A 26216-nucleotide genomic window follows, 5' to 3' on the forward strand; every position below is an offset into this window, starting at 1 on the left:
TATAAATTAAATTATTATTAGTCCAAGCCCGAGTCTGGAAGAACTGGCGGTAGCAAAGCTACACCGTTCGCACAGCAGGGCTGTGGAACCCTATTGTAATCCTAAGGATTATTAGGGGTCCAAGCCTGAGTCTGGAAGAACCCGAAAGTAGCAAGGCTACGCCGTTCGCCCAGCAGGGCTGTGGAACCCTATTGTTTTTCTATGGATTTTTAGGGGTCCAAGCCCAAAGGGGCATAGGAACCAGCTATGCAAGGCAACGCGGTACACATCTCCACCGGAGCTGTGGAACCCTATTGTTTTTCTAAGGATTATTATTAATCATCATCATTAGAGGTTCAAGCCTGAGTCTGGAAGAACCCGGCGGTAGCAAGGCTACGCCGTTCGCACAGCAGGGCTGTGGAACCCTATTGTTTTTCTAAGGATTCATTTCCATCTCCATCATATTATTAGGGATCCAAGCCCAAGGATGGAAGAAACCGCGGTAGCAAGGCTTTGCGGTTCACACAGCAGGGCTGTGGAACCCTATTGTTTTTCGATGGATTATTATTATTAATTATTAGGGGTCCAAGTCCGAGGGGGCATGGGAACCGTGTATGCATGGGAACCGTGTATACAAGGCAACGTGGTACAAATCTCCAGCGGAGCTGTGGAACCCTATTGTTTTTCTACAGATTATTATTATTGTTCATTAGGGGTCCAAGCCCGAGGGGGGCATGGGAACCACGTATGCAAGGCAACGCGGTACACATCTCCAGCAGAGCTGTGGAACCCTATTGTTTTTCTAAAGATTATTAGGGGTCCAAGCCCGAGTCTGCAAGAACCGGCAGTAGCAAGAGCTACGCCGTTCGCACAGCAGGACTGTGGAACCCTATTGTTTTTCTAAGGATTATTTTCCTCCATAATTAGGGGTCCAAGCCCGAGTCTGCAAGAACCGGCGGTAGCAAGAGCTATGCTGTTCGCACAGCAGGACTGTGGAACCCTATTGTTTTTCTAAGGATTAATCATATTGATCATATTGATCATCATCACATTATTATTCTTCTCCGCCTAAAACTCCAACTACAGCCTAAACCGTACATGGTGGGGGGTTGCCATTTTCAGGACTGGTCCAAAACTCCGCAAGGACCTCAGGCGCAACAATTGATCCACTTCCACCACTAGTTGGTGCTATGGCAGAAATAACGCGTTTGGCCCTATAACTCCCACACCGTACACCGGACATTCAAAAACCATACATCTACGTGTTCCCTGGATCAAACTGAATCACGTGATATAGGCCATGCCCATTTCCGCCAAGACTTTTATAAGTGAAAAGTCACGATTTATCAAAAACCTACTTTTTCGATCTCCTCCTAGACTGTGCAACAGATCTGCATGAAACTTGGACCGTAGCATCTCCAGACCAACCTGACAAAAAGTTAATAAAAAGAATTTTGATATGATAAAAATTTTGCAAATTACGCACAACCAAATTTGTGTAGCTAACTATGAAAACACCTGCTTTGCCATATCTCAGCCAAAATAAATGCTATCAACGCCAAACTTTAGATTCTTGTTTGACATGACCCTCTGAAGGTCCCTCATGCGTTTTACGAAAATTGGTCACTAAGGGACGCTACAAGTACAAAACGTTTATATCTCATGAACAGCTCATCCGATTTTTACCAAAGCAAGGCTACGCGGTTCGCACAGCAGGGCTGTGGAACCCTATTGTTTTTCTATGGATTTTTAGGGGTCCAAGCCCGAGGGGGCATAGAAACCGTGTATGCAAGACAACGCGGTACACATCTCCAGCGGAGCTGTGGAACCCTATTGTTTTTCTAAGGATTATTATTAATCATCATCATTAGGGGTTCAAGCCTGAGTCAGGAAGAACCCGGCGGTAGCAAGGCTATGCCGTTTGCACAGCAGGGCTGTGGAACCCTATTGTTTTTCTAATGATTACTTTCCATCTCCATCATATTATTAGGGGTCCAAGCCCGAGGATGCAAGAAACCGCGGTAGCAAGGCTATGAAATCACTATGAAAACACCAACTTTGCCATTTCTCGGCCAAAATAAATGCTTTTAACGCCAAACTTTAGATTCTTGTTTGCCATGACCCTCTAGAGGTCCCCCACGCGTTTTACAAAAATTGGTCACTAGGGGGCGCTACAAGTACAAAAAGTTTATATCTCATGAACGGCTCATCCGATTTATACAAAATTTGATAAGTACCATCTAGGGCCACTCCTGAGGCCAACCCTAGAGTGGGGTACTTAGGGGTCAACGTTGGCGTGGCCTATAGGACCCAAGTCTAGATTCACCACTTACACTAATGTGAACAACTTTAAATTTACAGGGTAGATGGACAATGGGTGATGGATCACATCTACCAAAAATTACACGTGGACCACTAGGTGGCGCTATAATGGTTTTCTGCCTTTAACTCCCACATTACACGTCGCACATTAGAAATTCTTACATCCACATGTTCCTTGAATCAAGCTGAATCACGTGATATAGGCCACACACATTTCTGCTGAAAACTGTTTTCGCAATATCGCGCAATGTCTAAAACCAACTTTTTCAAACTCGTCCTAGACCGTGCGACCGATCTGCACGAAACCTGGTACATAGCATCTCCAGATGGCCCTGACCAAAAGTTACTTGTATTGCTACGTTAAACTATGCACATTTGACGACCAAACAATTTTTCCTAGCTAGCTACCACACACATATATCATATCTCGGCCAAATTAAATGTTATCAGCAAAGAACTTGGGACCCTTGCACTACGATGCTTTGTACCAAATTTGGCGAAGATCGGCCTTTAGGGGGCGCTATAATCAATGTTTATTTGTTTTGGCCAATAACTCAATGCATTTCAATGGAAAATTTGCAATTGCAATATCTCTGCAACAGTGAACAGTAAAAGTGATGCTTGTTCAGCACACTGCCATGAGGCTCTGTACCAAATTTGGTAAAGATCGGCCATTAGGGAGCGCTAGTCAACGTAGACCAGTTTTGGCCCTTTTACTTAATCAATGTTAATGGGATATTTGCAATGGGATTGTACCACAGACACAATATTTACTGATGTTTGCCTCCTACCGTTACGAGAAGTGGCGCTGTCCTGAGTTGAAAGCCTACTTTACGGCATAATTATCGAGTTAATAGGCGTGTGTGTTTGCTTAACATACTCAAAAACTCACCAAAATTGGCGGTTGCATCAAGCCTGGTTATAACATGACGATAACATTTGGAAAGTATGGAAGAGCTGCACGATTAAATCATTTAATCATTGGCCATCGGAGGTCTCTAGTGTGCATGCTGTATAGGTCGCACAGTGGGGAAGCAGAGCCAATAATCTGGGTAATGTTTGGCTCCATGAAGGCTTCATGCGCCATTGAAGAACTCTCATAGGACTAAACAGGGCTCTGCCTTGAACACTGTTTCCAGTTCTTATTATACATCCATTTGGTACTCTAATAATTAATAATTGTGCAAGGGATGGTAAAGACATTTTACATGTTAAAAAACATTTACACATTTTAAAATGGTCTGATTCTACTAAATCATTATCAACAATCCACCCTGAGTAGAGCTTTGTCATACCTTCCACTCCTGCGAGCGGACGGTGTCTTTGAGCTTGATTCCTGAGAACATCTCCAACAGGATGATGCCCAGGCTCCACATGTCCACAGCGGTTGTGCAGCTTGAGTCCCCCTCCACCCCGGCCTGAGCGAGGCTGTTCTGAAGCTCAGCCTCTGGAGCACGATACCCGTCTGTCTGGATGTACTTGACATCCTGGAGGAGGTGAGGCAGAGTGAGAAATAGAATCAACACTTGATCAGGTAAAGGTAATATTTTTGAAGCAATGGCCCCAGAGTCACCAAGCCCCTAAACTTGGTGGCCATAGTACATTGTTGGTGGTCCAAATGTAATCTTACAGTATAAAAACAATACAGAAAAGTAAAATTTACTTAATTTAACAAAGCTTTTCCTAACTGTGTCAATAAAATAAATGAAAAGACATTAACAGAATTAAAATATATGAAGATTTATTTAAATTGAAAACTCAAATTCTTTAGGTCTGAATTCAAAATTCAAATTTCAGAAAGGAGGCAGATGTGTAGTATCTAACACCCAGTGTGGGAAAGATGAATAGCTCTTTCACACCACCTACCAGGGTTGGGCTAGGTTTGTCTGATCAGGGTTCAACCCTCCTTTTGGAAATTCAAGACAGTCTACATGGGTATATCATGACAATTCAGAGATCACCTGGGTCAACCATAACAATTACCTTAAATTCTCGAAATGGGCGAGGCTTGCACATCATATTCAGTGAACAGCTAACTTGTCACATACTTCAGTCCATCTGTATACCAGCAGAACTAATGTTTCGTAGCTACTTGAATCTGTCATTGTACAGTAAGGACAGATAAATAAAGCTTACTAGGGCGCGAGGGCGCGTCCAACGCTGCTTGCAGCTTTAATTAGGGCCAGAGGGCCAAAAGCGGCAAAGGCCCTATTGAAACTGAAGGAATTATTATTCTTTACCCGGCAAATTAATCGGCTTTTTGAGGGGCTTAACATACTCAAAAACTCACCAAAATTGGCGGTCGCATCAAGCCTGGTTAAAATTTACGTATTATAAGGGTTTCGGGAATAGGCGCACAAAAATGGCTCGCTAGTCCCCCTACAAAACTTTAAAAATTTGAGCCCCTGCAGTACATTTAACGTAGACTAACGAAACTTGGTACACATATGTAGCATGTCAAGATGTACAAAAAAGGTCATTGGAGCCATACCCTTAACCCAACAGGAAGTCTGCCATTTTGAATTGAAAGTTTGAAATTAGTGTGATTTTGGCCATTTCCACGTTGTACTTTAACAAACTCCTCAACAAACCCATGTGACGCGTTCGTCCAATCAGCTGCCGGTTTTCATTTCTTGGGCAACATTACAGATTAGCGCTGCCTGCTGTTATAGAGATGTATTACGTCTCGTCTCCTCTCGTCTTTTTGGTCTGTTCTGTGGCAGTTTTTTGGACCTCGGGGGACTGATCATATCGACGGGGTTTTCTGGCAATGGTCGCCCGTTGGCTATATGTGTCTACACCTCAAGACATTTCCCAGCTCTCTCAACCGCATTTCAAGTGTAGGAGACCTTTCAGATTTCCAAGTTTGTAAAATCAGCTTTCTGGCTAACAATGTTGAAAGGGAAATAGCCTTGGCTTCACCACTACTCTTCACACTATCTGGATTGGCCACTCCGAACAATATGGTGAGTGGGTCTGGATTACATGGATGATTAAAGGCCTTAGTGAAAAACTCAAACAAGGAGCCCCAGAATGATTGTAACTTATGACATGATAGAAGTGGGATAGTGTTCCTTCTTCACTTAATACATTGGGATGACACCTCCGGAAATATTTTCTGCAATCTGGAGGGAGAATAGTGTAGTCTATGTACTACCTTGAATTGTATCAAGTTATGTTGTTATATCATTGATTGAGCTATTATGGATGTTCTTAATACAATTCTCCCACATCTCATCAGAGATTTCCAGTCTTTCCAGATTTATCCAGTTCTCTCCCCCAAGCCTCTTTAAATGGGTCTGACAATGTATTATTCACATTCTGTATGATTCCATAGAGTTTAGATATAGCCCCTCTCGTATAAGGTTTGATTTGAAAAAAACTATCTAATGCTACATGCTGAGGTTAACATTTGTATTGTGGAACATGAGTCCTCACAAAATGTCTCAACTGTAGGAAACAAAAAAAATGGGAAGCTGGGAGCTGGAATGCCCGCTGTAACTGCTGAAAGGAGGCGAAGTGACCCTCAATATAAACATTCCTCAAAGTGATAATGCCCCTCTCCCTTGGGATTGATTGAAATATATAAAAGGAACCTAGGCAAGACCACCATTTTGATGCAGTTAATATGCCCTACCATTGATTTAGGTAAGGTGTTCCAGAACTGTAGATTCCTCTCCAACTGATTAATTTTCTCATCCCAGTTATGTCGTAGTAGCTGACTCAACTTCCTTGTGACTATAATACCCAGACTTGTGAACTTATCTGATACAATTCTAAATGGAGTTGTCTTGAGGAATGTCATATCTACTAAATTTGACAAAGGCATTAGTTCACTTTTCCCCCAATTTATCTTGTATCCTGAGAATGAGCCAAATTTATTTATTAGCTGCAGCAGTGGAGATATAGAGGCTTTGGGGTCTGAAATAAATAATATAACGTCATCAGCATAGGCCGAGATCTTATGACAAATTCCTAGATGTGTTATAGGGTGTATTTCGGGGTTAGAGCGTATACAGGAGGCTAAAGGTTCCAAAGCAAGGGCAAAGATAAATGGAGACAAAGGATCACCTTGGCATGTCCCTCTATATAGCCGAAAATGACCAGATTTATTTAGGTTTGTGACTACAGAGGCCTTGGGTTCCTTGTTTAATATCTTGATCCAATTAATGAAAGATTTGCCAAATCCAAATCTTGCCAATACAGACAGCATATATGGCCACTCTACCTGGTCAAAAACCTTTTCGGCGTCGAGGGATATTATAACCTATCTTCCGTGTCACGAAGAGGACTATATAATATGTTAAATAGTCTTCTCATGTTAAAGTATATATGTCGATTAGGGATAAACCCTGTCTGATCTGGGTGAATGATTCTGGAGATATGACTATTGAGACGGTTAGCTAGAATTTTGCTTAATAGTTTAGTTTCCACCGGGAGAAGAGACACAGGTCGTGGGGTCCTGGGGCCTCATGTATAAAAGACTGCGCAGCTTTCATACCAGAAGATGGCGTATGGCCAAAACTTGAAAAGTACCTACGCACAGAAATATTCACATGTATAAAACCGGTCGTACGGCAGGTCCTGCACACCTTTCCTTTATACATGACAATCCATGTGAAATTGAGCGCACATGAATGAGTGACTGACCCCGCCTTGCCTCCTTCCATAAATGAATATGGAAATTACTATAAATGCGTCCCCGACGTCATTCTTTGTCCAATCACAATGGGTTATCCCGCTGCAGACGAAAAAAAAAAAAAAAAAAAAAAAAACTTCACTGACTGAGGTTGAGGTGCTGATCGCGGAGGTGGAGGCGAGAAAAAATGATCCGTTTGGAGGTTTGTCATCTTGGATAAGCAATAAAAGAAAATGCCAGAATGGCAAATGGTGACTGGGCGGTGAATGCACCGAACCATGGCAGAATAATAAAAAAATAAAGTTTAGGAAGTTTAAGTGGAAAGCAAGAGAATAGTGGCAGCGCCACACCAGTTACAGAACAACATACATCTCAGTGTCAGTCCAAATTACGCATAATAAGCAGTTTGAACTCACTGATGTAATGCCATTTATTTTATTTATTAAGTGTTAGTAGCTCAGTGAAACTGAGTCCAGCGCGAGGGAGACCTGACTCAGAGGAGGAGATGTTAGTGAGGCCAGCGTCTCCACGGCAGGGGACAGTGCGCACAGATCCACTGTGAAAATGAAGAAAAGAAAAGAATGAAGAAAAGAAATAATGAAATAGTAAATAGGACTACAGTAACCGAAATATGTGCAGAATTAAGACAGTCAAGACGGCCCATTGTTCAATATAGCCTACAAATCATCCACGGGATTAATGACGCATCACATGAGTTAGTCCCCCCGACACAGCGTTTGTTCCTGGGGAGATGCATCTGTCCGTCCCGCCTCCTGTGCGACTTGGATGTCTGAGCCTCAGCAACTAAAGACTCTAGACACTACTGCATTTTCCGTGTAATTTTCCGCGAGTAAGATATTTCATCTATGGGAAATACAGAGGATGACTGAAAGTATTTTCTAAGTGGATTTATCAATCATTTTCTGTCCTCATGTTTAACAGATATTACGTAACCTGCGAATTAAACAATTGTGTGAAAGATGTGAAACATTGTCCACATAAATGATCAAACTTTTATGGAGTATCAGCAGATATAATTTTTTTTTTTTCATAGACAACGTTACAGACGTATGCCAGTAACTGTAGTGGAAACTTTATTTTGTAATGTTTAGTGATTTTCGGCACTTTTCAGTTAGAATTCGCCACGTTACAGAGCCAGAAAAGACTTTGCGGGTGGCCCGCACATTCTCACGACTGCTCAACAGTTTGCGTGACGGCCCGCACATTCTCACGTCAAGTTAATTTTTTATACATCACGAAGTGTCCGTGAAAACCAGCGTACGCAAGCTTTTCGTGCGTACGCAACGTTTATACATGAGGCCCCTGGTCCTTTTTCAGCAGTAGAGCAATATTGCGCTGATATAGTGAGTCAGTTAGGCCGGTTACACACTGCACGCGTCTCGCGAGCGTGGCGTTTCTGTTGCGTCTCAGCTGCGTGTCAGCTGCGTGGATTTTTCTGTGTCCTACACACCAGAAACTAGTCTGATGCGGCGCTGCTCCTGCTGCTAGATACAGGGAGGGCTGATCTCGGGACATAGTGCCGACAGATTCAAACTCTGAAAAATGGGTAAGTGGGCTGTCTGTGTAGCTGTAAAGAGCCTATACAGCCTATCTGATGTTGGACCGACCGACTCACGTTGTTATCGTAGCCTATCCTACTACCCTTATATAGCCTACTGATTTGATTAAAGCAAGACAACATCTCGTTACAGAATATTTCGTTCTGTATGACCAGTGCAACATTTGAAAATATTTTCTCTGAAATTTTGTATTACATTTATATCTACATTGATGTCAAAACCTAGACTTTCAAACATCAAGATGTCATTTATTAATCTAGACATCACACTTTTCCAGGAACTCCTTAATCTCGTCATTACTAGTAGAATTGTTTGAGCTATACAGATCATGGTAAAAATCCTCAAAACATTTATTTATTCCCTGCTGATCTGTAACAGTCTGTCCTCTTTTGTTCTTTATTTGGAGTATAGCCTGTGATGCTGTGATAGAATGTTGCCTCGCCAGCAGCCTATGTGGCTTATCGCCTAACTCAAATAGTCTCTGTCTTGAGCTCGTCATTTGAGAACACACACGCTTAGAAAGTATGGTGTTGTACTCACACTTCAACTTGGTGATCTCACCCATGGTGCTTGTTGTTGGAGTAGACTGGTAGGACTGTTCTAGCCGGCATAGTTCAGCATCCATATCTTTCAAAGCTGCATCCTGCTTTTTACTTTTCCATGATGTATATGAAATAATATGTCCTTTCATGACTGCTTTTAAACTTTCCCAAAAGACCGAATCATCAACACCCCCCTTATCATTTTATTACCTTATTTCACATTTGTGAAATAGGGCAGCATCGAAGCGCCAATTTGTGCAGCCTCTTGTGCTCAAATTTGCCACTTTCAAGATTAAGGAAACAGGGCTATGATCTGAAACTAATATGGGGTGATAGGTGACATCGACCACCGCTGGAATAAGTTTAGAGTCGAGAAAGAAATAATCAATGCGAGAATATCAATCTCCATATATCCACAATGTTTAAGTTTTTGAGGACTGTATTTAAACACTGTCCTGATTTTGATTGTTGCAAAGATTTTCTAATTTTTTTATCCAATCTCACATCGAGAACACAGTTCATATCCCCCCAACTATGACATTTGTTTGGTCTATATTTGGGATAGAGTTGAATACATCTCTAAAGAACTCTGGGCAATCAAAATTTGGACCATATATATTCACAGAAGTCACTGGAGTGGAGCACAGGCAGCCAGACACAACTAGAAATCGGCCATTGGGGTCTGCTATTGTCTTATTCTGAATAAAAGGTATGTTCTTCCTAAACAAAATCGCCACTCCTCTGGCCTTAGCTCCAAAATTAGCCTGATACACCTGGCCCAGCCAGCTGGCACGTAGCACCATCTGGACTGAGCGTTTGGCATGAGTCTCTTGTAATAAAACAACATCAGGGTTCAATGATTTAAGATGAGTAAGAACCTTAGCCCTCTTCACCGGATTACCCAGGCCTTTTACATTCCAGCTTAATATCTTAACTGTGCCACAGTGTGACTTGCTGCTAATATTATGTGCCATTTATAACCTCATCAACATGCTTACTCTCTCTCAACATCCTAACATGACATATGTCCATTATACCACCAACATAAAACATGAACAGTTTGAACGCCCTGAACACCTCAACCCCCCACCCCTTTAAACTTGACAGGCTTCCCCAACTGAAACCCGTTTCAAACTTCCCTAATGTCCATTGGTGCGTAGGCATCGCTCCTTTCCCTCCCCGGCTCCGCTCGAAAGTCTCTATTGAAAATACATTTTCATCCCTTAAAAGGTACAATATGTAACATTTCTGCTTTAAAATGTCTAAAAATGACCATACCTATGTTATATATTTTTATGAGTTGTGTTCTTACACTATCCCAAATGTTTCCACCAAATGTCAAACCCAGAGAAATCTGTTATTTTATTTTCAGACACGGCACGTTTCCTTTAGTCTTCCGTCAGTGGCGTCATATACCTTTCACCCTCCAGTTACTCTTACTTCCGTCAGAACACTGGCACCATGATGATACGTTCAGGAGTAATTGTAAATCATACAATGTCACAGAAAAAAAATACTTGTAACCATAATACTGCTTTTTTTGCCATACAGCATCATTTTGTGATTAATTACATCTCACTTTTTATCACAGTAATACAACAGAGACCTTATCTATTTTGAAAGTTCAATATTGATACCGGCTTGACGTTACTACAATGTGCTAACGTTGATGCTAAAGCTTTGTGGGTAACATTATGAGGTTACAAAATCGTTCAACACGCTAATAAAGTTATTTTTATATGACTGTTTCAACCACAGCTAACAGGACTGAGCTAACCCACGAATAACTTCACTAGTAACGTTAACGTTAGCTGTATAGATAGACGATTAATCTAATGCTAATTTAGCCAAAGTAGCACACCCCGGTCTGTCTGTCTCACTCCCATGGCGCAGAGAGACTCATTCGGGATGACAGCTGACAACAGCCCCGGGACATATAGCTAGCTAGTTACCGTTAGCCCCAAGTCAGCTATCAGCCAGCTACTTTCATCACAGCAACCGCCGGCCAGAATTTATCTCCAGTGCCTAGTGATTACGACGCTAACGTCAGTTTAATTAAACGTCGGGAAACAGACTATATCAGACCCAGCACCGAGTCACAACAGCGGCAACATCCATAGCAGTAGCTATAGCTACATCTCCGTAGCGCAACCGGTGTAGCTATGTGCCGAATTTCTCCCCCCTTCGCGTTTAGCTGTCTTTACGGTTAGCTAAATTAACCCGACAAAAGGTGGGTTAAGCACCAAAACGAAAAGTTAAGATTACTGAAAAGTGAAGGGGAGATAATTCCGGGCAGCTGGGAGAGTTCTGCTGCTGCACAACAGGCATCAAACGTCCTGGGTTGCTGTCGCGGAGATTTCCCCGACAATCCCCAGCCACACCCGTCTCTCAGCCTCATTTAGTAATAGTAGTAGCTAGCTAGCGTTACAACAAACCCCGTCCGCCCCGGTGTTGAAACCATCCAAAAGGTGATATTGATATGTGAAATATTTTGTTTTAGCTGCTGGCTACTGTTAGCTTGCTGGCTCACTAGCTAACTGGTCAGCTACAAATAAAAATCTAATCAAGAAAAACGTAATTATGTTGGGGAAACTGCAACTATTTTATTACAATAACATGAATAAACGTTACTAAACGTAACGTGAATAAACTTGAATGGCTAAACTCGTCCGTGAGCTGATGCATTCTAACCGGCAGCGAAGGTGTTTAACACTAAAAACTCCCATAATTTCTTCCCAACGTCATCAAAAGTCCAGTTTTACCGTCCATTGTTTTGGTTGAGAGACCCCTAGCGGCAGAAACAAAGAACAGCACATTTTACGGTCAAGTGCAATTATAGACCGAGCTGGATAAGACCAAAATATTTACCGGTGACCGATGATTTAAGACGAGGAGGCGGACAACCTATCACGGAGAAAGTGATCTGCTTCATCAGGGTTGTTCCAAGATCCTGGTGACACCATCCACGGTCACACGGAATCTAGCCGCGTGAAGAAAGCCGTAGCGGAGGTTGGCCGCCCTGCATGTCTTGCCGACTTCATCAAACACTCTACGTTGGTTAAGAACCTCCGCTGTCAAGTCCGGGAAGATGAAAAGCTTCGACCCATTGTATTGTAGCGGAGATTTCTGTGGGGCGAGTTTGAGGATGAGCTCCTGGGTCTGGCAGTAGTGGAGTCTGACGATGAACAGCCGTGGGCGAGCTCCTTCCGCCGACCTCGGGCCCAGAGAGCGGTGTGCTCGGTCCACAACCATCATCGGATTTGTGAAGTGTTCAGCCCAGAGTATAGCTGAAATCAGCTTGGTTATGAAATCCACTGGTTTACCCTTCTCTGCTCCTTCAGGGATACCAATAATTCTGACGTTCTGGCGCCTTGACCGGGATTCCAGGTCCGCTAGTTTCTTATGTTGTTCATTCAAACCGTCTTGCAGATTTTTACACAAAGTCTCATGTTCATTCACGGCTTCCTCCAAGTCACGTACCTTCCCTGTCACAATAGCCATAGTAGCTTGCATGGCGCCCATGGTGTCTGAGATGGCCGTGAGTTTGGTCGTCACGTTTTGGTTCAAAGAGGTGATGGCACTCATTAGTGATGTTACCCGTGAACCCTCTGCTTCGAGGCATGTACCGCAAACATGAACCAATTTGGAATGAAGCTTTGTATCGGAGCTCGATTCGTTTGGAGATAATCACGTGACCAGTGACGTCCGAAGCTTCGTTTCACACACACCCACGTCACTGCTTCGAAGTTCAATTCAAAAGCTGCGCGAACAGCGCGACACGGGGCTGGGGTTGTTGCAGTAGAGAGTCAACAGAGTCAGGAGAGTTAGTTAATAGAGAGATTATTATAGCCAGTAAGAAAGTGTATAGCCAATAGAAAGTTCATAGCGAGTAGCCTAGTTTATAGTGAGTAGAGAGTTTATAAAAGAGAGTTTAGAGTGCCTTGCACATGCCTATCTCACCTATTTGGCTGAGGAGACAATGTTGCTCTAGGCTACATAGACTTAATCACAGAAATGAGTGTGCAATGTGTTCTTCATTCATTTCCCTCCCAAATTGATGTATTTGTTTTCAAACACAAGACAGTTCACAACCAAAATCCTAACTTTATAGTTCTTTTTTTTTTGGCGGAGAAGGCAATTACATTTTTATTTATGCAAGGTCCCACATATAGGCTTAGTTATTTATGTCATTATTTATTTATCAATGAATTCATACTCAAAATGTGTTCATCTTCAACTCTAAAGTAGAGTTTAGATTCTCTGCCCAAGTCCGAACACGCCAGACTTTCGGGCCGGGCCGTTATTTTCCGCCACTATCCTGGGCCGAGCCGGGCCAGGCCGGGCCCTTGATCAAGCTTTTGTGTTTTTTACTAGGCCTATAGCCTAATTGGGTGGGGAGAAAGCTATGTTGTAATCAGAAATAGGAGAATTACCTTTGAGCAAGTTTGGAGGAAAGTCGGAGGTATGGAACCATTTTAAACAAGTCGTGGGCAGTGACAATATGTGTCGGCTTTGTTGAATGCATTAAGTGCGGCACGCTGTCGCCTACAACAGCAAATAAAACGGGGACTTGGATGATGAACAGACACATGAAGCAGGCTTGCCGTGGCAGAAAAGATGATAGTCAGCCTTCAACGTCCTCTTACTTCTCCGAGCGTGAGGGCGAGGCAAGCCCTCACAGAGAAATACATTGAGTTTTTTTTTTTTTACGTTTCTTCATTCAGATCCATTTGCGATCCGTTCCATTCTGAATAAACAAACAGCGCAGTTTACATGCTTCGTCCTTGTTGCATTATTCATTAAGATCATTTTAAACAGATTTCAGATTTTCAGTTCAAACAACTCTGAATTGTATGAGAACGTCAGACGTATTAAAAAAGTGTCGGGTTAAAATCGGGCTCATGATTCCAGTTAATGTGTCGGCCCGGGCTTGGACACAACGCGCACAGGCTCGGGTTGGGTCGGGCTTACTCTAAAGACATTCATGGCTAATAACTGTGAAACAGGTTGACACAATGCTATCCCTAACTTCACCACCAGATGTCCTCAAAGAGTTCTGAAGCTTCGAGTAGTGAACCTTTTTTCGATACAATTGGCTTGAAAGCTTCACTGCTTCAGAAAGCTTCAGTTCGCCATCACTAGCACTCATGAGGTCTGCTGTGGATGGATTTGACTCTGTGCACGAGGAAGCTGTGCCTAAGCTAGCTTTGTTTAGCTTGGTAGCTAATTCTCCGACCGTCTCACCCGTTACACCGAGTTCATCGGGCATTTTGTCATTCTTTTCCCCTCCTTTGTTGTTCCTTGTCTTCGTCATCCTTTTATGCTGAGATTTAAAGTGTTATCTCAGTGGGAAACTTATGATTAAATAACAATCGAGCAGAGCCTCCTCGGAACACAGCTACTCCATATCGCACTGGCCACGCCCTCGCTCGCGGTGCTGTTAACGTTACACTTCCTCTGAGACAAGCAGTAGGCACAGTGACAGGCTGAGGTTGTAAGGCAAGGCAACTTTATTTCTACAGCACCTTTCAGCAACAAGGCAATTCAAGTGCTTTTCATGAATCATAAAAGAGCAATTGAAAACGGTCATGAAAATAAAACAGGCTAAAAAAGTTACAGAGTCAATTTAATAGGTTGTAGGGACAGGTTTGGGAGGAGAGAGGGAAGGGTTTTATTTTTGTTTAATTTCTTTAGAGTGTAACATATTCTAATAAAATAACATAACGTTCTAAGTACATAGGATAAATAGGTTTGGATTTATGTTTACAACTGAAATAATTGTTTTGTGATTACAGAGGGAAAGTACCAAAAATAGGTACCGTTGGGTACTGGAACTGAATTTCAGGTACCGGTACCGATATTGGTTCAGATGCGGAAGGTACCCAACCCTAAGGATAGTAGCCTAAACAATGCATGTTTAAGTTTAAGTTGAATTCATTGTAATTGTAGACTAGAGCTGGTATATTTTTTTTATATTTTGTTTACTGTCATGACAGCAATAGTGCCTTCTATGTTGAATCTTCAAAAGTGACACTGAATTTGAAACAGCACATTGTAATTTCTGCATCTATTATCAAAGTATTTATTAGTAATACAGTGGAAATTAGTAGAAATGTGAATATTTGGTTAGCATGTTGATTTACGGTGTGTGCCCCTAAATTTTCTGGTTGCGCCCCTAAAATTTTCAGTTGGGGGCCTGTGCTCCTAGAGAAAAAAGTTAGTCTGGAGCCCTGTATTAACGATGAAAAGTTATTAAAAGCTTGAGTTTTCGTCTAACAGTGTGGGCATTGCGGCCATTTTGAGCATTTAGAAGTTGTTGTTACTTTAGTGTACATTGTCATATCTGCCTGAAATTTCTCACAATTGACAAGAGTCCAGCCCTGAGTTCATCTATAGGCCAAAATTGACTTTTGTTCATAGCGCCCCCCGCTGGAAACAGGAAATCAGCCTTATATGACAAACAACATCCAATTTACATGAAATTTATGTGTGGTGTGATACTGAGCTGGCCCCTATACTTTAACCACGCCCATGTACTCAGACCACGCCCCATTTTATGCCTTTTGAACCGTTTAAGGTAGAGTCTTGTGTGAGTTATCATTGAACTCAGCAGAGAGTTCCATTGTCATTGGTCATGGTTTTACCCGCTCCCTATGCTTAAGCCATGTCCCCTTTAATAAATTATGACCTGTTTGATTTACACTATTGTGTGGGATATCATTGAACTCAGCAGAGAGTTCCCTTTTCATTGGTGACAAATTGCAGTCTCTGAATGCACGGCCGCAAGGAGCCAGTAACTCTGACGTGCAAGGAGGTGCGAGTGCCCGTCCAACGCTGCTTGCAGTTTTAATTTTATGATTGTTTCGCAGTGATTACGTTCTAAAAAACAAATAAATAACCAACACTTCTCAGATGATTTGTGCAGACTGATTTCTCCTCCTCTGCATATTTATTGCAGCAGCTGGAAAAGAAGGTAGTTTACTCTAGTATTGATTTTTGACTATTTTAAGATGAGGGGAGAACATTTAAAGTGAAGGTGGGTTTGCTGTCGGCTTCATGACTCATTTAGTAAAAAGAGAGCAAAAAAGAGAGCAAAAAAGAGAGCCAAAAAGAGAGCAAAAAAGAAAGCAAAAAAGAAAGCGATTCGCACTACTCAGCAGCTGCACTGAACTGCAGTCTGCACGGGTGTCTCATGCCAGAGAGAAGAGTGAAGAGTGGCAGTGCCGAGAGAATTAAACATACATACATACATAATACATACATTTACATTTACTCTGGGTTTTTACAGGCAGTTTTGCCTGTGAAACTCCGCAACCGTTCTGCAAAACGCAGTTTACTGAACATCCGGGCACACACTGCCAGCGGCTGTTCAGAAATTAATTAAACTGCTCCGATCTGCTGTCGTTGAAGCTGCCTGTGAAAATCCTAGTTTTATACAGTCTATGGTGAAAACCCAGCGTAAAGCACAGTGAGATAAAGTCTATGTTGTTGTTTTTTTCAAAGTGTGCGGGGACCGGTGAAGACTGCCCCACTGTCATTTCCAACCAATCATAATTTGTCCTGCCCCAGCGCAATTCACATTGAAATCAAGACTAGTCTACCCTGATCAAACCCAACTCGCTACCTGGGTCACGAAGCCGAGTAGATTGAGGAGGGTTACCCCATTCAAACACAAAGTCGACCTGGGTATAACCTTATTGATGAGCAAGCCAAAGAAAGAGGAGCTCACAATACTCAACACACACTAGTTTGTTTGGACGAGGTAAAAACGTATCTGATCTGCAATAGTGCACTTAAACTCAGAATTAAAGAAACATGTTGGCTGCTTATGGCCAGGCAAAGCAGCTTTAATGTTATATGTAATTTTTCTTAATTAGAAGTGATCTCTTCTCTTTGCGGTCACATCACTAGCTCTCTCACCCAAGTGAGGCCTGCTCTATTATACTGACCTTCAAATTCCCAGGCACACCCACCTGATTTCCCTCTTTGAAACTGAGGCCGAAGTCAATGAGCTTGAAGCCCTCGTCATCAGCACTCCAGAGAATGTTGCGCGGCTTGAGGTCAGCGTGGACGTAGCCTTCCCTGTGAAGGAAGGCAAGAGCCATCAAGATGTCTTTGGCACAGTGCTGGACAAGCCACATGGAATGGCCCTGCTGGGGTCTGCAAAAAAAAAAAAAAATCATATCATGAAGTTAAACAGAAAGCTCAAGCTCTCCTAAATATATGAAGGCTTCACAATGACTGAACTCACCATTATTCATTATATTATCTTTTCCAATTGTTTTTAGGAAATTTTTATTCAAGTTCTTGTTTTTCAGAACTTGAAACCCGAAGGGGTAGAACCCTATTGTTTTATATTTTTATTATTAACATCGTTGGGGGCAAAGGCCCTATTGAAATTCTAATGTTTTTTCTTCTTCTTCTTCTTTTTCTTCTTCTTCTTCTTATTATTATATGTGTTTGAACACAGATATGAGGTGGTTGGGCTACTCAAAAACGCACAAAAATTGGTACGCACACACTGAAAATTGCGATCTGATATTGGTCTCGGCCTAGAGCATGGCAAATTGTCTCAATAGCGCCCCCTACGTGTTTTCCAGTTAAACCAGTTAAAGCCCCCTCCTTTCACCTTCACGTAGAGGCATGACATTTAGAAGGCATGTGTATCGTATCAAGACATACAAAAAAAAACCTCAGCCATTATGAATTGAAAATTAATTTTTTTGATGATTTTGGCCATTTTCAGGGGTTGTACTTTAACAAACTTCTCCTACAGATTTACCCAGATTTACTTCAAATTTACTTTGACAAAGCTACATTGCAAAGCTTTTTAGCACACGCCAAACAGTGTGGGCGGGGCATGGCGTTGATGTTTCATGTTTCGTCATGAAACAGTGGTTAGTAACTATACATTGTCCAATCTGCCCCCAACTGCTCAGGCTTTATAAGGGTCCTGGCCTGAAGACATCTTCATATAAATATTGAGATATAATCATAGTGCCCCCCACTGGCAACAGGAAGTTACAGTCATTACACTTTGATGTCCTCTACCTAGCGGGTTGACCAGATCCACTTCAAAAGTGTTCAGGAAAGCCTTAAGACCATGATGATGCCTCATTTGAACAATCTTGATTTTCTGTCGAAGGGTGTCGCTGTGGCGGCACGGCAAACTTTGATGTTACATCATGAAACAGAAAGTTGTTGTAACTCGAACATATATGGTCATCCATTGTCATACATTGGCTCAATAGTGCCCCCTACAAAATTTCAAAGAAATAGCCCCAGCCGTATGTTTCACCTAGACCTATGAGATTTGGTATGCATATGTATGCTGTCCAACCTTACAAAAACCCTTCCTATGGCTTCCTATTTCCCACCGGATCACCTACAAAATCCTGGTCCTCACCTACAAAGCCCTCCACCATCTGGCCCCCTCATACCTCACTGACCTCCTCTCCCCCTACCAACCCTCACGGTCCCTCAGATCCACCTCAGCCGGTCTCCTCTCCATCCAACAGTCCAAACTCCGCAGTTTTGGGGACAGAGCCTTCTCCAGAGCAGCTCCCAGGCTCTGGAACTCCCTCCCCCAAGAGATCCGCACCTCTGAGTCCCTCACCATCTTCCAGTCCCGCCTCAAGACCCATCTCTTCAACTCTGCCTACCCATAGCCCCCCTGCCCCCCCTCCCTTTTTAATCTGAATCTTGTTTTGTTCTACTTGTTTTGTTTTGTTTGTTTTGTTTTGTTATGTTTTTATAATCTACCCTGCCCTGTAAAGCGACTTTGAGTCCATGAAAAGTGCTATATAAATTCAGTTTATTATTATTATTATTATAACAAAAAAGCCTCTTGGAGCCACCCCCTAAACCCAACAGGAAGTTCGGCATTTTAAATTGAATTTGCATATTTGGACAATTTTGACAATTTTTAGGGGTTGTACTTTAACGAACTCTTCCTACAGAATTAAGCGGATTGACTTCAAAATTTGTCAGTATACTCCAAAGACTTTGGCGAAGCTAAATTGCGAAGCTAAATTGCGAAAGCTAAAGTGCAAAGCTTTTCATTTTTTATCATTTCGTACGTTCATTTTCATTTTACGAACAGGTGTTTTGTTACTTTTGGAAAATTGTGCAGCCATGTTCAAAATAGAAAGAACTTTGATCTGAGATCATATTTAGGCCTGGGCGTATTATTATATATATTGGCTCTATAGCGCCTCCTAATAAGTCTTAGCCATTGACCGCATTTTCAACGCCCCTAATATATTCAAATACGTTCAGATTACGGATCATCTAAAGGCTGTCATTTATTAACATCAGCAACAGATCGCAGGTAGAAAATTTTGACAGCTATTCTGTCTTAATAAAAACAACTGGAGACTGTACAAGCTAATATATCTGGGTCCAATAACATTTTATTTAATCGCAATGGGACCTAACAGGATGTGAGTGTTTCTGCTCTCATCCACTTTACAGGCGAGGCCAGGGATGGAAATTAGCACCTGCCACCCGCCAAATGCGGGTGAATTACCAGCCACGGTGGCGGGTAAATAAATGTAGCATACCAGTGTTTGCGCTATATACATTTATACATTAACGATCAATGATCACCAAATTTGTCATGGCCATATCTTGTCATGAACACTTAAGCCTGTCAGAAAAACTAAACCGAAATCCAACGATTATAGAAGTTATCTCACATTAACGATTTCTTCTTCAGGTAATGTCCATAATAATTGGAATTTGGGTTAGATTTTTTGACAGTTTTCAATGGTTATGAGGAGCAATATCAGAGAGAAATTTGGTGATCATTGATCGTTGTTAAGGTACATTAAACCACGTTAAGCTTTTTCATGTTAAGCGTTTTTTTACGTTAAGCATTTTAGAATGTCCCCCAAATAAACAACAGCGCGAGTAAAGCAGTTTCTGCTCAGGCAGAGTGACAAACAGCAACAAAAGCCTCGGCGGCTGATATACCATGAAAACCATGCAAACAGCTACAGTCGCTTGGAAAGTAGCGTTATGGACGCTGAATTTGCTGAATTTGCTGAATTTGCTGAATTTACTGTTTATCAGAGCCCAGGTGAGACAAGAAGCCATTAGCTCTGTGTGATATCTTTAACGTTAAAACTGAACAGACTCACAGTAGTAAAACAGATTTTATTCTGATCCAAAGACTATGAATAGTAGAAACACTGTATGCGTATGCTAAGAGTTAGTATTTTCCTTAAGACCTTATGAAATAAACATGCTTGAGTATTAAAGATTGTGTTATATTACATTTTTTACATGCAGTTTCACAATTGCCGGTTAAAAAAAAGAATGTGGCTGGTAAAAAAGTTGAGTGGCTGGTAGATTTTAGAATCCACCAGTCACAGTGACCAAAAAAGTTAATTGCTAGCCAACGCTGCGGCCCCTCTGACTCCCCGCTGCAGGAGACGTTATATTCCCCCGACATTACTGTTTAAACTGTTTATCAGGTTTATTTAGTAGGGATGCATACTTCTTAAAACCAACATGACAAAGAATGTTAAATGAGCGGTGAAGTTAAATCACCTGTTTCACGAAACATTCTAAGGTACTGTCTATGTGCTGCAGTGTTTAGCTAGCAAGTAAGCCCACTGACGGCAACGTTATTGTTCATATTTTGGAACAATGTTTAGTAATGAAAGTAGTAGTGGTCATAGTGAGTTAAAATGTGTTGAGATGCACATTGCAAAATGTGTTATGTATCTGAATTGTTCATTAGCTCTGTGTGATATCTGTAACGTTAAAACTGAACAGACTCACAGTAGTAAAACAGATTTTATTCTGATCCAAAGACTATGAATTCTAGTAGAAACACTGTATGCGTGTGCTAAGAGTTAGTATTTTCCTTAAGACCTTATGAAATAAACATGCTTGAGTATTAAAGATTGTGTTATATTATATTTTTTACATGCAGTTTCACAATTGCCGGTTAAAAAAAAGAATGTGGCTGGTAAAAAAGTTGAGTGGCTGGTAGATTTTAGAATCCACCAGTCACAGTGAACAAAAAAGTTAATTTCCATCCCTGGATGAGGCACAGTTAAAGGTCCCATGACATGGTGCTCTTTGGATGCTTTTATTAGCTCTGAGGTTCATCACTGGTATGAAAGCCCTCACTCACCACTGTGAACTATATGAACGTGTTGGATGGCCTCCTTTACCAACACGGAGACTTCAACACTGGCATACTCTCATATACAAAGCTATTTTAGGTCTCCTTCCATCCTACCTTCTGACCTATATCAATGTAAACAGTACCGGGACCCACAATCTTCGTTCCCAGGATCTTTTCATTCTGTCTGTTCCAAAGGTTAGAACTGAGCTGGGGAAAAAGGCCTTTAACTTTGCTGCTCCCTCTACATGGAACAAGTTACAGAAATCCATGAAACTTACTGAACTAGTCTCATTGGTCGTTTTTAAGAGGATGTTGTTTGATTTGGAGGCAGTCACATCTGGCTGTAGATGTTTTACCTGATTTGGTTACAATTGTGGTTGACTTTGAGGGATTTGCTGTTTCAGTTGTTTTGTGTTCTTAGTGTTTTTGTGTATTTTGTATTTGCATGTACTGTATGTGTGGTTGTACTGCTGCCTGCCTTGGCCAGGACACTCTTGAAAAAGAGATTTTTAATCGCAATGAGTATCTTCCTGGTTAAATAAAGGTTAAATAAAAAAAATAAAAAATATAGGCCTTAGTGGTCCCCTAATACTGTATCTGAAGTCTCTTTCCCATAATTCAGCTTCTTGGTGCAGAATTACAGCCACTAGAGCCAGTCCCACAATGAGCTTGAGTTTAGTTTATTTATAAAAGGGGACAGCGCAAATTAATAAAACACATGATTTCCCATCGGTTAAAAAAGCCAGAATTAGCCAAAAGGCTATTTTTCATCTGTAGTCCCCTGCCTTCGATGTTAAAAAGGCTTTTTAAAATACAAAGAAACAAAAAACAACACAAGCAAACATAACTTAGCACAAAGCATCACAAAAACAGAACACAACAAAACAAAGCTCAACACACAACGTAGCACAAAACAAGGCACAACACAAAAGCAAGACATACAACACAGAAAAACAACAAGTAAAAGAAAAAATATATCTATATATATATATATATATATATATACATATACACACACACATACATATACATACACATACACATAAATTAGAACAGACATAACCATTAAGATCATTAAGAGAAACAAAATTTTCATGTATGTTGACTCAAACTAACAGAATAATATGTATCATAAATAGTGTTAGTGCTGACATGTATATGTATTGACCATCCAGTGTTTTAGCTGCTCAGCAAAAGATGTATATGTGTTTAAATGTCTGTTTAGCTTTCCTTAGTTTGTGCCATTTCTGTGTCTGTAGCTTGAGGAGGAGAGAGGGGGGCAAGGTGGAGGTTGGGGGTGTGGCCTTGACCAACTGCCACTTTGCTCATTTGAAAGCCATGATGTCTCTCTTTCTCATGGGCAGGCCAAATTCTCTGGGCGGACAAAGCAGAGAAAGGGGAGATAAAGATTCCAGATCGGCCCATCTGAGCTTTCATTTTCTCAAAGGCAGAGCAGGATACCCAGAGCTTGGTTTACACTTATCGACATTTCTAGCCACTGGGGGACCATAGGCAGGCTGGGGGAACTCATATTAATGTTAAAAAACCTCAAAGTGAAATTTCCATGCCATGGGACCTTTCATCTCGAACAAGCCTAATGATTGGTGTAAGTGGCTTATTCCTCATTATCTGCCATCTTATGCTTTTGCTCAATTTGCTATGAGCTGGAAGAAGTTAGAGACATGAAACCTGGTACCACACCTGGAAATCATGTTAAATGCTTCCCATGAAATAGGATTACAATCAACCTGATGGTGGTGTTGTAATGTAATTATTGTTATTGTAATGTAATGATGTCAAAAAAGGGCCATCTCCCTTACATTGTTAAAGGGGCACACAAAATCCACAAATGTAGGGGGTGTCACATAACTCCTGTGTCTAAAACACAATGCACGTCTGTAAATGTGAATCTGTCTGTGCTGTACTGATTTCTGTCTGTATAAGTGCCTCTTTATTACTATTTATCACTACAGTATAGTATATTATAATTTGTACATTAACTTAGCATTTTTCAATTAAAATATATTTGTGACTCTCAACCGATTTGTGTGGTTCTTTTTGAGACTGAGTTGTGTTGCACAAAATTTGCAACCTGCAGGGATGACCAAGCGCTCTACAGTAGATAGCGGTAATGCAACATTTATGGATGCAAAATGCGGTTAAACTAAACGGAAGAAGAAGCCTTCGGCTCTAACTGCCTGGTGGTTCGATCCCTGGCCCTGCAGTCCCATTTCTAAGTGTACTGAATTGCTCCCGATGCTGCCCCATTTGTGTGTGAATGTTCCTCTGATGAGCAGGTGGCACATTGTATGGCAGCCTTGGCCACCAGTGTACGAATGTGTATATAGCAAATGGTACCTGTACTATGTAAAAGATCTGTTAGTAGTTGTTAAGGCTATAAAAGCGCTATAAAAATGCAGTCCATTCGCTGCTTTGCTCATAGGCATGAATCAGCTTCCCGTTGTCCTCCAGGTAGGTTTATGCTGTATTATGAGGATTTTGTCAATTAAATTACATTCATATTTTCAGCATCATTTCTGCAGTTTCTTTGCAATGAGGTTTGTGCTGTTATGGCAACAGTCAACAGTTTGCTACTTTTTGGCCATGCTAACGTTTAAGGATAGCTAATTGTACAGCTTGAACCGTGGGAATAGGTAAAATTAAAGTCAGCCTGTAAGGTAAGCTATTAAAGCAATTGTTGGGACCACAGTAAGGAAGAATTAAACTGGATATTAAACATTATCTTGTAAACAGAGGCCTCTGAGATAAAGAAGTCATGACCAACAGGTGGTCATCTTGAACAAAAAGCACTGTTTAAACTGATCTGAAACAAAGAGCACTGTTTAAACTGATCGGGAACAAAGAGCATGTGACCTGCTCAAGAACACTGATTTCCGATCGGACCATGGACCCTGAACGGATCAGACCAACTGACCGGGGGAATAAATATGCTGAGCATTGACGAAACTTCTTGTCTTTCCACTAGTAGCCTTCGTTACTGAAAGGATGACACTTCACAGCACTGCCGAGAAATCCACAGCCTCACCTTGCCAGTAGAGTTTGAGCTGAATAGTATCTTTATGGTACTAAAGGGGGGTCCTGGTGAAGGAGATTTTCCGTCTCTTACCAAATCTGCAGAGGGTAACTTACCCTGTTGTCCGAGGAAAGGAGGACATCACGTCTTCTACAGTCGACTCTGACAGAGCTCAAAATCCAACTGCCGGAGGGAGCTTTTCTGTTTCGTTAAATCACGGGGCCGTGTTTTTAACTCGCTTTCTGTTCATCACGGAAGGATCCGCCGAACAACTAAGTGAACTGCACATCCAAAAGTAAGAGGCTTAATAGTGTTCTGGGCAGATTAGAACAGGGTGTGTATTATTAATGAGTAATGTGCTATTGTTGCTATTTGTGTTACCATTACTGTGATCTGATTAATACGGTGCTCTTACTGCACGCTTTGATTATTAATCTGTTTGGCTGTGAATGTATCTTTGATCAGGGTACTTGTTGATGATGTGTTGAATAATGTAGCTTAGGTAAACTGTAAATGCTGCATTGCTAGCTCCTTCCATGGAGCTTAGTTACTGTTCTGAGCGAGATAGTAAAACTCCCGTTAGACGAGACAGTCACGGCGTGGACCCGTGTAGGCAACAGATCAGCTGTTAGCTTACCAGAGAGGCTAAACATGTAAACATCCCCTTGTTAGCATACAAGAGTTTATTTTCAGAGCGAGAAAATCAAGACTCAAGGTGCCTTTTCTTTTCTCATTCAAGTGTGTTTTTCTTTCTGTAAATGTGCTTCTTCTATCACACACACACACACACACACACACACACATATACAAGCTAACGGCTAACCCCCCAGCCACATCGTGTGTAACAAAGAACATATATGCTATGGTGAACAGCTGGTCTCAGCCAGCAACCGTAGTCCCACGATAGCATAGCTCAGCTTCATAACTGCGCTCTGTAGTGTGTTCTTTTGTCTGCACGTGTTTCACCCTAGCTAACAGTTAGCCCCTAGCCACAAGTGGCGCCGCCATAAAGCTGCAGACACGTTAGCTTTAGCTGCTAGCCTTGCTAGCTGCCTCAGTCATTCACAGATAAACTAACCGGCTAGCACCTAGCCTATTGTCTGTAGCACGTAGCCTAGCCTGAACGAGCTAACGGCTAATCTTGGGCCTAGCCTACCACTACCGCCCTCTTGGGGTTAAATTGTTTTGTGCAGCTCACAGGAGTAGCCATTTTTGTAGTCTTTGGCTAGACTACACCTCATCACCCCCTCCTTTCTCTCTCTCTCTCTCTCTCTCTCTCTCTCTCTCACACACACACACACACACACACACACACACAGTTTTGTTTCTGCTTTTTGTTGTAGTTTATAAAAGGGTATATTGATTTTAATTGATCAAAGGATTATTGATTAGCCATTGATGATTTTGAAGTTAATAAATTATATCATACTGTAAATAGCAGTTGTCTGTGATTATTTGTGTACCTATTGTAATAACAAGCTGGTTAAACACAGTCTGTGCTCGGACTCACCCTTCCTTCTGTTCCTTTAGAATACCAGATAAATTAACCAAATTAATTAAGATCGGTATTTAAAAAGGGAACACCACCTAAATGAGACGATTTCACAGTTCGGTTATTGGCCCCTGAAGTTCAGGGTGGTGCCCCGTTTTGATTGTATGTTGATTTGGTTATTAATAACCATATCCATAACTTTATTAATATTCACAAAACATCTTTGATAATTTGCCAATGATTGAATCTGTACCCTACCAGTACCCAACACAATGTTACCTTAGTGTGGTATATTTTGGAAACTGCAGTTTGCCTGGTGTTTTTATGGATTTGGCAGTCTGAAATGTTAAATAGTGCTGGTTAAACCCACCAGCGATCTTGGCCGATTAATGAAGCATAGCGAGTTCTGGCAGGTCACGGAGTCAAGCTTGGTGTCATGCGCCGGGGAATTTGAGGACCCAAAAGCAGAGATCAGGCAAGAGAAGTTTG

The 26216-nt window shown here is 41.6% G+C and overlaps 1 protein-coding gene across 1 annotated transcript in view; it reads right to left on the reverse strand.

Annotated features, from left to right (window-relative positions):
• The window catches only part of uhmk1 (U2AF homology motif (UHM) kinase 1), an 80259-nt gene that overhangs the window by 3157 nt on the left and 50886 nt on the right, over positions 1-26216 (reverse strand). Inside the window, exons 3-4 of the mRNA XM_028588110.1 lie at positions 17036-17222; positions 3597-3788 (exon numbers count right to left, since the gene is read on the reverse strand). Coding sequence (XP_028443911.1) covers positions 3597-3788; positions 17036-17222 — 379 coding nt within the window. The remainder of the gene's footprint in view (positions 1-3596; positions 3789-17035; positions 17223-26216) is intronic.

The sequence above is a fragment of the Perca flavescens genome, chromosome 9 (assembly GCF_004354835.1).
Source record: "Perca flavescens isolate YP-PL-M2 chromosome 9, PFLA_1.0, whole genome shotgun sequence".
Taxonomy (NCBI): Eukaryota; Metazoa; Chordata; class Actinopteri; order Perciformes; family Percidae; genus Perca; species Perca flavescens.